At 43.2% G+C, this 16231-nt stretch overlaps 1 protein-coding gene across 3 annotated transcripts in view; it reads left to right on the plus strand.

Annotated features, from left to right (window-relative positions):
- gtf2ird1 (GTF2I repeat domain containing 1) overlaps positions 1 to 16231 on the plus strand; it is a 41042-nt gene that overhangs the window by 22676 nt on the left and 2135 nt on the right. Inside the window, exons 11-26 of one of the 3 annotated variants that reach the window (XM_042218288.1) lie at positions 946 to 1072; positions 2679 to 2722; positions 2974 to 3054; positions 4268 to 4441; positions 9084 to 9137; positions 9571 to 9651; positions 11584 to 11767; positions 11889 to 11950; positions 12256 to 12327; positions 12445 to 12712; positions 12971 to 12999; positions 13118 to 13165; positions 13256 to 13333; positions 14522 to 14714; positions 15145 to 15182; positions 15280 to 15386. In XM_042218288.1, coding sequence (XP_042074222.1) covers positions 946 to 1072; positions 2679 to 2722; positions 2974 to 3054; positions 4268 to 4441; positions 9084 to 9137; positions 9571 to 9651; positions 11584 to 11767; positions 11889 to 11950; positions 12256 to 12327; positions 12445 to 12712; positions 12971 to 12999; positions 13118 to 13165; positions 13256 to 13333; positions 14522 to 14714; positions 15145 to 15182; positions 15280 to 15386 — 1640 coding nt within the window. Of the gene's footprint in view, positions 1 to 945; positions 1073 to 2678; positions 2723 to 2973; positions 3055 to 4267; positions 4442 to 9083; positions 9138 to 9570; positions 9652 to 11583; positions 11768 to 11888; positions 11951 to 12255; positions 12328 to 12444; positions 12713 to 12970; positions 13000 to 13117; positions 13166 to 13255; positions 13334 to 14521; positions 14715 to 15144; positions 15183 to 15276; positions 15387 to 16231 lie in introns of all 3 variants that reach the window. The other 2 variants (XM_014330766.2, XM_042218287.1) reach the window with 2 other exon arrangements.

A 16231-nucleotide genomic window follows, 5' to 3' on the forward strand; every position in this document is an offset into this window, starting at 1 on the left:
AATCGGTGGTGCATGAAGTGGCCAGTGAGGCGGGTGTAATGACCCCATCAGTTGTAGCCATAGATAGCTTCTGTGCTTAAAACCCACAATATTTTTAATGGCCAGCAGGGGGGGCAGTACCTGTCATTGCACAGAGCAAATGGCCCTCAAGTGACGATCCTGATGAGATTTTGGGTCGTACTGAATAAAACATTAAGTCCAAATTAGTAAATGTTGGCCTGTGTATCAGAAAGAGGGAGAATCCTGTATATGCTCACTAGCTATCACAAGCCAATGACCATCACATCACATTTCAAAATATCAAGATGGTGAAAAAAGCTAATCTCGAGTCCTCATAACAAGATGTTGCCGAATATCAAAATCCATTTTTAATACTGTCTGACGAATGCATTAAAACAGCAACCCCACTGTGTGAGCTCATAGGTATTATTTGGATTGGTCCACGACTGGGCTACTGTGATACCACATTATCACTTAGCAGTTAGCAGTGCATGCAGGTTCTGACAGTCTGCAACTGCTTAAAAACATAGATAATGAAAAAACACCCAATTATTTAACAGATTTTATTTTTTAAATATCACGGTTCCCTTTAGTACGCAGTTAGCTTGACTCTCATGCTTGCAGCTGATGACTTTTAAGCACCGATGACTAAAAGTGAGAGAAAATTTGGTTCGTTGCCTGAAAGCAGCCTGAATTTTCATTAAACATGAATATTCTCCATCTTCTCAAAGGAGAACTTTTGGCATAAAGTAATTGTTTTTGGTAGCTTTCCATATGTGCTTTGTGAGTGACCTTAGCTGTAAAATATTTGTCAAGACCCTTAAACTTTATCACAGTAACCAAAGAGCGCTCCGCCAAGAGTTTATTTATATATTTACACCACACAGATGTTCTTCGCTAATGGCGTGCGGTGTTTGTTTATCTTCTGCGTCTTGTTTGTTCAAGCTGCTGGCAAGATTGCAAGGGAGGAGGGCAAGCACGACCTGGGCTCTACGCCCGAAGACAGCTTCCCTGACAATCTGAGCATCCCACCCACCACAGCCGAGCTGGTCAGCAATCCTCACAGCAGCAGGTCAGAACGTGGCCCACACACACTCACACAAACATGGCATTACCCTGCAGACGTTGTTTATAGTGCTGGAATTTGAGCTTAATGGCATGCAGCCAAATTGTGCCTCTGCATTCAGTGGTATTACTCATAATAATTAAACCGCTGTTTACGGATTTTAGTTACATTTACATTACCATGATGGGACTTTGTTTCCTAAACGGGCCTTGTTACATGATTAATGTTCGGTTCACTTTGCTTTATTTTTATTTCTTTCTCTGCGTCCTGTCTGTCGAGTACATTAGCAGAACTGAACATTTCTACTTCAACTTGCTGCCTCTGACTCGGCTTCTTAGAACGACAGGAGGCCAAGCTGGAGGTTGCAGACTTGGAGATGCTAAGATTTTTATTGGGAGTCACCAGGATGGACAATAAGTACAGCAAAGGGACGGCTCAGGCTGAGCGGTTGGAGACAAAGGCTAGGACAGTTTGGACGTTGAGGATGAGTAGGGATAGTGGATATATTGGTCAAAGGATGCTGAGTATGGAGGTGCCAGGGCGGAGGAAAAGAGGACCACAGAGAAAATTCATGCCTGCAGTGAAAGAGGACGTGCAGAGGGTTGTTGGTTGACGCTGGGGGTGGAGGGTAGGATGGAAGCAGATGATCTGCAGCCGATCTGATATGGTGTCGGTGCTGTTCTTACATCATCAGAATAATGTATTCAGCCAAGAAGTTAGCTAATTCTTTTAAAAACTATCCCTCACAAGCCAACCCAGGTTACCTAAATTCAGCTAACAGCAAGGCTAACTTGATAATATATTTGTAATATTGTATATATTAACTAAGAAAAGAGTATTATGATGATGATGATGAAGGAACACTATATTTACCTTCTAATTGATATACTGGACAATCGAGCTGTTATTAAAAATAATGGTTATCCATTAGCCATTTTTACACATGAAATAATGAAGAAGTTTGAAAGAAGAAGTAAAAAAGAAAGAACCACGTAATATTTATTGTTCCATGAAGCAATCAATAATTAAAGCAAGTGATGATTTATGATTTATTCTCTCCCGCTGGTATAAACATGCTACGTGTTCCTTGTACTAATATGGTGCCTGTTCTCACACTCGCTTTATACCTGGTGCAAAGAAACAATTTGAGGCAAGCATCTAGGCCAAGGACACTTTGATGTGTGCTTTTGAGCAGCTGGGATTGAACCAGTGACCCCGGATGACAAGCTCTGACTCCTGAGTCTAAATCCCTTCATGCTAGAAGTGAGAAATGCTTCCCCGGTGTCTCCCTCTGTTCGTGCAGCTCAGCGGTTCTGTCTGTCGGTGCCACCGCACAATAGGCGATAAACACTATAGTGGGCGGAAGGCACTGCATGAATCAATGTTAACGTGTATGGAATCTCTGCCATTGGGGTTGTGACTGTGGTGCTAACAAGTGTGGAAACCCTGCATAGCCAGTGTTTAAAGATCCACGGTGTTGGGCTCAGAAGTCATTTAATTTCCCTTTAAAGGAGACAGATGATTTAAAATACGCCACAAAAAAGGATTTTTAATGATTGTGTTCTGCAGATATTTGCAAATCACCCTTTTTCTATTTGATTTTACCTCACAGATCAACCAGTGCTTGTGTGAGTCCCTTGGCTGAGTGCGAAGCAGGTACGTGCTAATAAATGAAGTTCAGCATAATAAAAACGCTCTGTGATATTCGGCTGTGTGAAGTTACAAATGATTTGAGCCCCGAGTATTGAACAAAGGTTTCCCCCGTCCCCCGGAGTCGCTTTCATATCGCGTTTTGCAGTCTGATCCCTTCCAACACGTTCTATCGTCTGCTTAAATCTGTTTTTACACGACCATAAAACACAGTGCTGACGGGAACTCGTGCAGAATGAACTGTTCAATCCCCGCAGGTCCTTCAGGAGATTGCATTCCTTTGAGGAGGATTAAAACAGAGCCTCCAGACGGGGAAATCATTCAAGTTACGGTGCCAGGTAAGCGAGCGCACGCTTGGCTGCCATTAAGTTTGAGATTCGTTTCTTTTTTTCACTTGTAGAAAAATACAATTGGAGCAGACGCGGGTTTTCTTGCATTGTCATTGAGATAGAAGTCACAGAGACACAGAAACCTGGAGACTGTTTTCATCGTTGGTGCTGTCCCTGTTTGTGATTCCCCTTCTTTCACTCCTTTGTTCGCCTGACAGTTTTGCATTTGCCAGTTTTGATTAGTCGGTTCCTGTGGGTGAGCGCTTTCTGTCAGTAGCCAAATCTGATACCCAAATTTGTTTGGATAAATTCAAATGCAGCCAAAGTGAGGAATCACAATTAGAAAAGGGGGATTCCCCGATTAGCCGGAGCCAACCTTGGATCATAAAAATGAAGAGAAAGCCTTGGCTGCTATTGCATTTACTCTTCTTATTCGATTTTAAAGTTTAAAAAAAAGAAAGAAAACAATTTTTGCTTGCGTCTCTCAGTGAAAGGCTCATTCATTGAGAGTCAAAGCTCTGCTGTTTTGAGCAAAATCAGACATTTAAAATAAAAACTTAAAAAGAATAAAGCTTCATTCATGTTTGTAGTTCCAGATTCATTATATATTCTTCATTTTTCTTTTTTCTTTAATTCCTCACAGTGTAGTGAGTTACACTTTTGCTTAGTAAGTGAAAGATCCCCAGTAATCCTCCTTTCTATCTCACCATGCGCACCAATGCCTCCCAATAATTGTTGTGTGGACAAATGAGACACATTTTAAGACGTAGTTTCATTATTGTGAAAAACGTTTTATAAAAATAAAGGATCAATATATTAAATCCAGCTTGTTTGCAATGTTTTAAAGGGGAACTTTGTTGGGTGTGTGAAGAGTTTGAAAGCACTAGCTGAGGTTCATGCTTCCATGGAAGCCTTCAAACATATTTTGGTTTTGCAAGATTAAAGACTTTGAGGGTGGAGGATAAGTGATTGGTTCTGTCAGTTCAACTTCCCCTGCCCAGTTAAAAAGCATGAAGTTCCTGCCCTAAATTCTCAACTGTTTAAATGAATGCACTGAAAAACAAGGCTGGGTGATTTCAAGCTAACATCAGTAACAGGAAGCGCTGAGATAACAGCAGAAATGCAGCAGCAGCGCAAGAAGTGTTGCAGCTCCACTGTGTCCTGCTGCTCTCTCGTCTCACACAAACTAAAAACCTGGTGTGAATACTGTTTGTTTCTCCAGATGCCGGCACGAGTGGGGAGGAGCCCAGCGAGTCTGTGGCCGAGCCCGTCGCCGCCGCACCGTGTCCAGCCACAGCCTCGCCCTCTGCTCCATCTGCCTCGTCTGCCCCGTCTGCCCCGTCTGCCCCGCCCCCCGCTCCTTCGGCTCCCCACCACTCAATGGAAAACCACGCAGGTAACCTCTTCCCCGTCAGCCCACACCTCCATTGTCGCCTCCCTCCTCACACTGTGGCTCCTGGAATGCCAGCTCCTACCAAGGCCTCCACATACAGTTTTGTAGGGAGCTAATTAAGCCACAGCACGTATGAAACCACTTTTCTCACGTTCTTTATCTTCCACTCTTCCACTTCCTTATGACCAAACCTCCCCAATCACTACTAGCCACTCCCACAACCTTAAATATACCTTCTCTCCCCAACTCTGACCTACTGTAGCTTGTTTCTTCCTCCAGCCTCACAACGACAATCTGTGAAATGCACCCTGCATCGACTGCAGCTTGTCACCATACTCTTTAGCTTTAAAATCTGGGCATGCGCATAACTGTCAGTGCGTTTTACATGCACCAACTGCTCGAGCGTGGTCGGACTCCAACCGAAGTGTGTGTTTTTTGTTTTGCCTTTTTAAATATTTGCAACTGATGATCACAACCAGCCACCATCAGTCAGGGGACAGTAAAAAAAACAGGAGGAAAAGTTTGTTGTGAAAGAGTAGACATCAGACCATCCTAAGGCCGTGTATGGCACATAACTCAGGACGCCTTACAGCACTGACTCATAATGCCACAGCTAGTTCATTTTCATAGACCTTTTTCTAGACTAAAGGTTCTCTTTTAATCATCTTGGTAGGCTGTGCTTGATTTCAATTTGTGTCACTGCAGCCAGAGCTGACGCTGAGTGGCGTAACAAGTAGCTGCTTTGTACCAAATATCCTCAAAAACAAACCGGGGCTTCTGTTTCACCTTAATTCAGAAGGTAGGCGGTTTTTGAAGTGCTCCCACTTCACCTACGAAGTACCAGCTGCACGGAAACATCGCCTCATAGGTGTGTGCTGTCTTACAACACTTCAGTCGGTTGTTAATTGTGTGCCCTTTGCCCTTAAGAGTCCAAACTGAAACGTTTCAGTGATTTGCAGGATGCATGGTGCATATTTGCAGATTTTGAGTAATTTTATCCACTAGTCCAGTTTTAGAGAGACCAAACTTTTCCTCAAAGGTCCTGTTGAGACTCCTAAATCCTCCTCCCCGTATAGAACTCGTTCTCTCCCTTAAACCTTAGGTTAATAGAGTAAGGTCACCAAGAACAACTGAGTAGACGCCACTCTCTTTATCAACTGCACCCGCCTCATTTACCAGGTGCTTCTATAATGTGCCGGGGTCATTCAGATTGCAGACAAATGCATGCAGATGTATGTCTGAGGTTTCTGACTGCCCCGCTGTGATGGAGGTGAAGGACATTTAATTGTACAGCTGGCAGCATTTAAAGATTAGACTGAGAAATAAAAAAAACGGCAGCATTTCTTTGCTTTCAACAGTTTTCTCTGTTTCTGGGCAATCCACTTCACTTTCACCAGTTTCCATTCAAGCTTTTCATTCAATCTCGTTAAAAGTGCAAGATTTCAAAATATGATTTCCAATCTCCTGTGATCAAATTCCATTCACACATTCTGTAGTAGGATGGAAGCAGAAATCTCTGCCTCTACATTTTCTTGAATGGACACTTTAAAGTTTAGGACTCTATTCTTTCTCTGGAAAATTCCTGCACTATCAATTACATTGTCCAAATGTCAAGTGCAACTTTCTTATATATATAAATTAACATATAAATGAGGCCCTTTTTTGAACATCTGAAGGAGGTGCTGCTACAATGCTACAGAGAGTCTGCTCAGAGTGATCTTGGCATTAAGCATTTTGCTTTCTTTTATTGATTTCATTGTGCTTTGTTTAAGTTTTCTTTTCTTTCACAAATGACCTCTAAAGGAAAGACAATGAAGGTAAGTGCACTCAGTCACATTTAATATTATTTGCACCTCAGTCATTTGTCAAAGTATTTGAATGATGGCAATTTGCATTAATTTTCAAGGTAAAATAGGTCTGATCAAGACAATAATCCCTTTTGCATGAATGACATATTCGTATTGCACATATGAGAATACCCAGTTCACTTTCCTGTAGATACAAATCACATCCTTTTTTAAAAAGTCCTGTTTGCCCTTAAGTATAGTGAAAGGTTTGACTTGATGATCTTCACAAAACTGCAGTTCCACTCTCAAGTATTCCTGTGTCATAATAATTGTCCATTGGCTTCTTCAGCACAGATGACATACAGTATCTTTCTTTTGACAGTGTTTTTTAAATTTTACATTATTGTTCCCACTTTTACCTCAACAGGCTGGATTTTGATGCATTTTGAATTTTTTATGTTGTGTTGGGCAAAGGGAGCTCTGTTGTGAGTCTGTTGTGGTTGCATCATATTCCTTTTACAGCTTACACAGATCCTCCGTCATGTTATGATGGATTAGCTACACAAGCTAGATGTAGCTTTCAAATAGTATTGCTTTAAGTTGTCTTAGAACACGCTCAAAGTAATGAGAGAAACATGGCTGTTACCAAGTGATGGAAACTGTAGTGTTCAGTTTTTGCAATGTATTACAACAACCAAAAATATGGCTTAAAACGGTTCAACGTTCCAGTAGTACGCGAGCATGTAATAATCACATGGATATTCAGCAGATTTAGCAGAAAGACTCATAAACCTACATTAAACAGACATCCTGGTGGCTACTCTGCAGCCATCTTTATGATGCCACGTTGTTTGGAATACTCAATCGTACATGGCTGGAGAGAAATTCATTTCAATTCAGTTTTATTTATATAGCACCAAATCACGGCAAGTTGCCTCAATGCACTTTTATATTGTAAGGTAGACATCCTCCAATAATACAGAGAAAACCCCAAATGTCTGACAACCCTCTATGACCAAGCACTTTGGCGACAGTGGGAAGGAAAAACTCCCTTTTAACAGGAAGAAACCTCCCGCAGAACCAGGCTCAGGGAGGGGCGGGGCCAACTGCTGCGACAAGTTCGGGAGAGAGAAGGAAGACGGGATAAAAGACATGCTGTGGAAGAGAGACAGAGATTAATAACCAGTATGATTCAATGCAGAGAGGTCTGTTAACACAGAGTGAGTGAGAAGGGTGACAAGAACTGAATGTGTGTGTCTTGGGAGTTTAAGTAGACACCCATGGCAACAAATCCACACAAAAGTGCCTACAGTTATCCAGGATCCTTTTTCTGTGAGGCAACAGTGCTGACCTCTGCGCTCCACCGTAATTGACTTGCTGAACGCTGGAAACATTCATCACCTTGGGCCACGTTGCCGGCAATAACTCAACCTCGTTCCCAGCTGGTGTTGGACTCGCCCAGGGCTGCCCTTTGTCTCCATTTCTAGGCGGAGCAAAGTGGCAGAAAGCTTCCACTTTGGTGGCCTCAGGATCTTTTTTCTGCTCTTTGCAGATGATGTGGTTGTGTTGCCTTGTTCGGGTTGTGGCCTCCAGTTCACACTGAAGTAGTTCGCAGCCGAATATGAAGCTGTGGAAATTAGACCACCCCGGGGAGGAGTGCTGGATCAGGGACTGCCCCAAGTGGAGGAGTTTAAGTATCTCAGGGCCTTGTCCACGAGTGAGGGAAGCAGGAGATTGACAGGCAGATTGAGGCCACGGCTGCTGTGTTGCGGATGCTGCAACGATCCATGGTGAAGAGAGCTGTGCGTAACAGTGAAGCTGTTGATTTGCCGATCTATCTACATCCCTACCCTCACCTATGGTCACGAGCTTTGGGTAGTGACTGAAAGAATGAGATCGTGGACATGAGCAGTGAAAATGAGCTTTCTCTGAAGGGTTGCTGCCCTCTTACTTAGTTAATCAAGAAAGTTGAGCCGCTATTCCTGCACATCGAAAGGAGCCATCAAGCATCTAACAAGGATGCCTTGGACGCTTCCTGGGCGAGGTGTCCCACCACATGTCCCACTGGGAGGGGGCCACTGGGTGGACCCAGGGCATGTTGGAAAGAGTATATCTTTCCATCTGATAAGCTGGAGGTGGAGCACGGAGCTGTGGGCTTCTCTGTTTAGGCTGTCTCCCCCCTCGACCCAACCCCGGATGAACGGAAACAAATGGATAGATGGGAAAAAAACATTTTATAAACCACTTTCTTCCTCCTGTTGTTGATCACAGATTTAAAAGTCCTGCCCTGCAGACTCCACACGTAACACATCACGAAAAAAAAAATCACATTTCCACCTCTGCTTCTGGGCTAATGGCAAAACAACACCCCCACCACCCATTCTCGTGTTTGTATGTTTAACACTGAGCGGCGATGTTGAATAACGGCCTTGGACAGGCGGTATGATATGTGTTCTTGGCGGCAGTTTGCCTGGAATCATTAATTAAAGAACATTCAGCGTTGCCCTACTGTAACAGTAATATTCCACTGACAGAAAATGGACAATAACATTGAATTATCACAGTCTCATATGTTGCACCTGTTGTTTTGTCCATCCCCTGTGTGTGCTGAGGGTAGACATGAGGTGTCAGATAAAGAGTTTAGCCTTCACAGATGTAATCATTGCTGCACAATGATGTTAGGCATGCCTCAAGTCAGAATAGGACCAGCGCTAGTCTCTGATGCAGTAAAGCAACAATGTGACGACTCAAGAGATTGATTGACACAAATAAAACCGTGCATCTTTGGATAAACTGTCATAGAAATGTTTTACAGTAGCCGTGCGCCACTGTTCTCATGCTTTTCTCGCATCTTGCAGCTGAAGCTCTGTCACCCACCGCTGCCCCGCAGAGCATAAGAAGATCTTCTGAAGGTAGGGTGGACTGACTCATTCAGGATGTTTTTCTGCACAGTGCATTTGGCCCACACTCTCACTGTGTGATTGTCTGTAACCTTGCCAAAGAGGCAGATTAGAATTAAATAACACTCTAACCCAGCGTCCTCACCTTTGGAAATATTTCTGTTTTGCTGTTTAGTCTCATTTTTGCACCTTCGCCACTCTGCCTCCCTACATCCATCTGCGGTTAATGTATCACACTCTACATTGACCCGGTAATGACACAGTCAGTTTGTCATTACCGGGTCAGCGCAGGGCAGGTAGAATTTATCAAATTGAAGTTGGCAAGTGGAGATGTAGTAATGTTCACAGGTGGGAAGCTGCCTAACCCCATCGACCCCAAGTAATAATTCTTTTTCGGCGCTCTCGGCGCAAAGCTGTTCGTTTTTCATTTGCTTGACTCTTTCAGCAGGGAGCCTGGTGGAGGACATCGGTGAAATGATTCTTCAGCTGCGGAGACAAGTGGAGAGCATCTTCAGCATTAAGTATGGTAAGCTACCTGTAGCGGGGGAGCTTTTATCCTCATCCGCAGCGGGGGCAGGAAGTTATGCCAGGGCTATAAATTTTGCAGGAAGACTTTGATCTCTCCTTAACCAGTGTACAGCAATTTAAACTCTAAGCTTTTAAAATCTATCTGAATATTAATATTGGAACATTTAAGGTTTTCAATAATTCAGCACATGAGAATGAATCTGTTAAGTGTGGGGCAAAGGATGGGGCATGAAAAGGAAGAATCTCATTTTTACATCAGAGGAGTTAAAGCATAAAAACACAAAGCATTAGTCGCCTTTTAGAAGGCGGCATGTCACAGCACGCCAGCGACTCTCTGAACATAGACATGCGTGCGCTAAGAGTGAGTGTAGGTAATTTTAACACAGTTATTAACAAGTTCTTCTTATTTCCTTTAAATACAAAGAAAAGTTTCAGTTCTTAGTTTCAAGGGTTTTAGTTCAGCCGGCTGAGGGACTGATGAGCTCATGACAGATGAGGCGAGACATGTGCCTGTCCATCCACACATTACAATAACCTGTGAGCTGGATGAGCTTTCTACGTCACGTTAGGTTAATGTGTCTGGAAAAGCAACGTGAGCATGAGACTGAAAACGAGCTAAAAATCGGGTTGTTTTTGTTATTTTTTGATTTTAGTTTTTAAAGCTATCGTTTTATAATAGATTTCCTTGAGTTTAGAAATATGGATGGTGCTATCGCAACATTTGTCTCATGGTGGGTGTAGCCATGTGACCGTGTAGCTTTTTAGTTTGCCGGTGTGACAAACGAGGGTCGGATTTGACCGAGTGACAGGGGGACGGTGCAGATGCCCCCCGAAGCTTATCCTGCTTTGCCCGTGTTGACTTTAAATTACGGGGGCCATCATTTACAAAATAAATGTCACTGCCTTGGCTTTTTGTGTTGTCTCTTTTGGACTTTGATCAAAAGCTTTCAAATAAAACTTGCTTTCTATTTTGTTTTTTTACTTTTTAACCCCTATTGTAGCAATCATGTTGTATTCAGTAAGGCCTCGAACTACAGAACAAAACCATAAACTTTCATCTTTCCATCTGTCATATGTTTGTGTTACTCTAAGAACAGAGTAACAGGAGTATTTCACTCACTCAAAAATGCACAAACATTTGGACTCTTTGTTAGTGTAATTAATCTGCACAGCTTGCTATAATATTTGTGAGATAACCGCATTAAACTCTACAAATGCAAGAGGTCCAGTTCAGCGACTCCTCACAGCTATAGCCGCCTGTATCACCCACTTGAGCCTCAGTAAGGATACTTGTGTAAAAGGTGACCCTCTCTCTGTAGCTGTTAGAAGGCGTAACCTAACCACAGAGATCAAAACTGTCGAGCCAGGCTGAGATGGCCATTTGAGATGCAACTCGACACTTTCATGTCAGCTACTTTATTGCTGCTTGGTTAAAAGCAGCAATAAAGGATTGCTGCGATCGTAGCTCAAGAGTTGGCAGTTCGCCTTGTAATCGGAGGGTTGCCGGTTCGAGCCCCGGCTTGGACAGTCTCGGCCGTTGTGTCCTTGGGCAAGACACTTCACCCGTTGCCTACTGGTGGTGGTCAGAGGGCCGGTGGCGCCAGTGTTCGGCAGCCTCGCCTCTGTCAGTGCGCCCTCAGGGTGGCTGTGGCTACAATGTAGCTGCCATCACCAGTGTGTGAATGGGTGGATGACTGGATGTGTAAAGCTCTTTGGGGTCCTTAGGGACTAGTAAAGTGCTATACAAATACAGGCCATTTACCATTTTAAAACTGTCACACAAATTTGGCGAACTTTCCCTGTTTGGTGTTTTTGCAATTTTCCCCAGATTTCAGAAGACGGAAAGAAATGAGATGAATTGGAATAAGACGACTTGAATGAAATAGATCAATAAGCTTTGTGCTTGTTTTTCCTGTTTTTCCTTCTTCAGCTGAAGCCCTGGGCCTTCCTGAACCAACCAAGGTGCCGTACTCCAAATTCCAGATGTACCCTGAGGATCTGTATGTAACCGGGCTGCCAGAGGGAATCTCTCTCCGAAGACCCAACTGTTTCGGAGCAGCCAAACTACGCAAGATCCTGGCTGCCAGCAGTCAGATCCAGTTTGTTATCAAAAGGTGAGAAATAATTATATATAGAAAGTCATCTGAAGAGTGTAGCGGTGCGTTGAAGTGTGTGTTATTTCAGTTTTCGCTCTCTGATTTGTAAATATCGTCACAATCTTTTGCTCATCTCTAGACCCGAGCTCTTAGCTGAGCAGGTAAAACAAGAGATGCCTTCCATCCCGATCTGTGATTCAGGTTTGTCTCTTTTTATACTTACTTTCTCATCAGCAGCATCTTCAACCCAAACTAATCACACACATATGCAGTGTTAAATTTTGATATGTTTGTTTTGTCCTCTGCAATACACGGTTGAAGTTTTAAGGTCAAATCCAGTTCACAGGCTATTTTTAAAACGGCTCCTTTGAAGAACAACAGAAAGTCCTTGCAGGGATTTTTCTGCAGCTGCCACCTCTTTATTTGTGACAAAGCTCCTAACATTTGCTTTATTCAGTAAGTCTTAAGACGACAAAAGTTTAACCTTTAAATGTTTTTCTCCAAAGAGCTGGATGCCAAGGATGCAGCACCAGTAACGGAGGACACTGCGGCTGTATCCAAGAGACCTGGATTCTCAGGTACGGTCGAGCTGCATCGGTCATCTTAGAACTGTTTAAACACGAATCGCCTCTGCTCGCTGACGTTGAAAGCCAGATGACATATATTTTAAAGCGTCTTCGTCCTCTCGTCAACAGAGTGCTTGGAGTCCAAGCTGTCCAGAATCGACCTGGCCAACACGCTGCGAGAGCAGGTCCAAGATCTCTTCAACAGGAAGTATGGGGAGGCATTGGGCATCAAGTACCCCGTCCAAGTGCCTTACAAAAGGATCAAGAACAACCCGGACTCGGTCATCATCGAGGGCCTTCCCCCCGGCATCCCCTTCAGGAAGCCCTGCACCTTCGGCTCCCAGAACCTGGAGAGGATCCTGGCTGTCGCTGACAAAATCAGCTTCACCATCACCAGGTGAGAAATGCTGATCACTCTAAGAGCTGTTTAATATTCTGACTGGTAACGATGCACTTTCCCAGTATATTCATCTGTGGTGCTAAACCAAAATAACAAGCTACAAAATGCACAAATTCAAATGTTTTCATCAAATAAGATCCATATCTGTCTATCGGTCTTCCTTCCTGCAGTTAATGGCTTGGATATTTATTACTGTCTTTAAATATATGTCGGCTAATTCTGTTCATTGTGCTTGTTTCATTGTGTTGCATGCAGACCATTTCAAGGACTTATTCCAAAACCAGGTATGAGCACGCTGCGCTTTGCTTTCATGACATCTGATTTATTACGCAGCATCTATCACAGAGAGCAAAACAAACAACATTTAATGTTACTAAACATATTTTTCGTTGACTTCATCAGCACCTCGACGAGTCACTTTACTAAAGAAGGCCTACGCTTCAATAAATGGTGAGGAGAAAATGCTTTGATAGCGTCCATTACAAATGCTGCGGCTTTTATTTTGAATGCTGTCTGTGACCGATTCTCTCCTCCTGACAGATGATGACGACATTAACCGCATGGGGGAGAAAGTAGTCCTTCGAGAGCAAGTCAAGGAACTCTTCAACAAGAAATACGGTAAATAGATCCGCAGCGTGGAGCTGTTGTTATCTGTACAAGACAGATAACCTTTTTACCATGAACCATCTGCATGATGGGTCCAAGTCGTGGGCGTGTTCAGTTTAATTCTCACAACACAGGAGAAAAACAACACGTCCCTTATTGCTCAGGGTGAGCCTCATAAGTGAGACGCGTGGCTGGAAATTTAAATCCAGAATGTTCGTCCTACTTGTTGAATTAGGGGCAAGTCTTATAAATGCATGCTCCAAATTTCACTCATGAAACGTGGCTGTTAAGTTTTGTGGAGCAATTTCAATACAGCCTTCACACAATTTGGTATAGAAGCCTGAAGAGGAAAAAAAACAAACAAAACAAAACAAAAACGGTGCTCGGCTCTAACGTCACAGCAGTGCCTTAAAAATACAACATTTCCACGTGCATAGGGTCCACGGGTGGAAAGTCTGCACGGTAAACAATAAAAAACCTCTTATCAAAGTGGTGTCTATAGAGAGATGTAGTGCAAACTGATTTATTTTAGTTTGTGTGGCAAAGAAAAACTTCACATGTTGAATTGTTGTGCACCTAACAAATTTCAGCATTCTTACTTCTTATTTATTGAGGACTACAGGTGAAACAGCTCTGCGATAGGCCCCGAGGCTGATACGCTCTTTCATTTTGGGCCCTTACCACCACGCAGTGCTTGAGCAAACACATTACCTCATGTTCTCACTCACACGAACACACAAACAAATTTAAGTTATAAAATATTATCATGTAGCAATAATCAGTAACATCTGTAGGATCATTCCAGCTTTGAATCAGCACCACGGACAGCAACCGCAGTCAGCGATCTTGGGAGCAGACAAACTCACATCTTCTTCTTCAGCCAGGCTAGCACACGCTTTGGTTGCTAACTTATTACTGTGATGATTGCAGTGTATGAAGTTCCACCTTTGTTCAGGTTATAATAAAGATCTCAAAGGGTAATAATGCTGCACCTGCACCTCTGCTTAAGAACTTTTAGCTGCTGTTATCAAAATGAATGAAGAACGCTGCATTTCTATGCACGTTTCATACCTACAGTATGCAAGTTACAGGCATGAGTTTCTTTATTCATGTGAAAACATGTGCCTGCATGCTTCTTATTTTTCACAGGAAAAGAAAAGGTGTCACACTGATCGTGCCGTTGTTGTTTGTTCTGTTTAGGTGAGGCTCTGGGCTTAGATCGCTCCGTCGTGGTCCCGTACAAGCTAATCCGCGGCAGTCCAGAGTCTATAGAAGTTAGTGGCCTTCCAGACGAAATCCCTTTCCGAAACCCAAACACCTACGACATCGTGTGCCTGGAGAAAATCCTTCAAGCCGCAGATAAAATAACATTCAACATCAAGAGCCAGCTACAGTGAGTGCAGCGACACCGGAATGTTCAGCAGCGCTAGCCGTCGCTGCACCGTACATTTCAGCGGGAATTTAGGGTTTTGCTTCTCGGTAGTTAAGCTCATTATGGTTTATTTATGCTTTGGATTTAAATCCAGCCTCTAAGATGTCAAAGAATAAATCTTCCACAGCAAATGTAAATAAAATGAAATAGAAAACAACGTTTTGACATCCAAGCAGTTAAGCTATGATGAAAGAATGAAGGCAAAGCTTTAAATCGTGCACAATTCAGGGATTTTTTTTTTCTAGGTATCAAGTAAGTGCAGTCTGAATAGAGGGCTAATTAGAATTCAGGAATGTTTTTTATAGTTACAAAAAAAAGATTGTATCTTTAAAGAAACAAAAATGCAGCTACATCACCTAAAATGACCCGGCCTTTTCTCTCTCCTGTTCAGACCTTTTGCAGAAATCTGTAGCCAAGCTTGTAACACAGGTAAGTGTTACACAAACAACCTTCTGTTGACGGAAGTGAGGCTTTCTGTGCTGCCTGTGCCTCCAGAGTAAAAGCCTTTGCTTTGTGCCTTCAGTAGGAACAGACGCCTCCACTAATCGACGGAAACGCAAGAGAGTCCAGGAGAGCAACCAAGTGCCTGCCTCCTCCGACCTGGGAATATCAAGCAATCAGATTCCAGTGATGGTACATTAAATAAAATATATATTTTCTTCACCATATGAATTGATAAGCTAGTTGATGAATACTAGGACATCTTTATTCGTCTGTTCTTACTCACACAGGTCCTTAAAGACTCTTAAAAACCTTAAATACACTTTGATTTCAGAGCTACAGCATGCTGGCCTGCTGTTAGGGCAAAAACGCACTTTATTAAGGAAGCCCCCCTTTACCTCGACTTAACTGTAGCTTCGATCAGTCAGAGAAACTCAAGCATTTAAGACGCCTAACAGAATGCGTATCAGCTTAAGTGCAGTGTATGTGGAGCATTTAGCTGCTGTCAGACGGCAGCCTCTGACATGTAACTGCAGCCATCACCAGTCCCGACAGGTGGCACAGCCTCTCTTCCTGTGACAGGTAGGTTTATAGTAGCGCTTTTAGCAAAGTGGAAGGTAAGCAGCCCAGTTATTCAGGACTGACTGAGAAAATGAGCGGTTATATATCAGCCGTGTCACTGACTCTGACGACACGATGTGTTAACGCGCACAAGGAGGAAAGGAACACAGCTAGCACTGCTAACGTTAGCCACGCTGTATCCAGGGATGGCAGGATGTAAAGTTTCAAACTCAATACTGATAACGAGGGAAACGGGGAAAACTTCGATGATCCATCATAACAGAACAAGATCCTGGCAGCAGGAATTAGGACAGGAGTTCCTCGTTGAACTTCCACGTAGGCTTCATGTATACCTGCGAGAGCTACAGCTCTGCTTGTTTTCTGTGCTTCTGGTGACTTGGCAGCATATTTACCAGCTAGAGTTTGTGAGCTGCCACTGTTTCTCTTTAATGTCTGGTAGATGTTTTAGAAACAAC

Source organism: Haplochromis burtoni, unplaced genomic scaffold, assembly GCF_018398535.1.
Source record: "Haplochromis burtoni strain Fernald_Lab_line unplaced genomic scaffold, NCSU_Asbu1 Contig_17, whole genome shotgun sequence".
Classification (NCBI taxonomy): Eukaryota; Metazoa; Chordata; class Actinopteri; order Cichliformes; family Cichlidae; genus Haplochromis; species Haplochromis burtoni.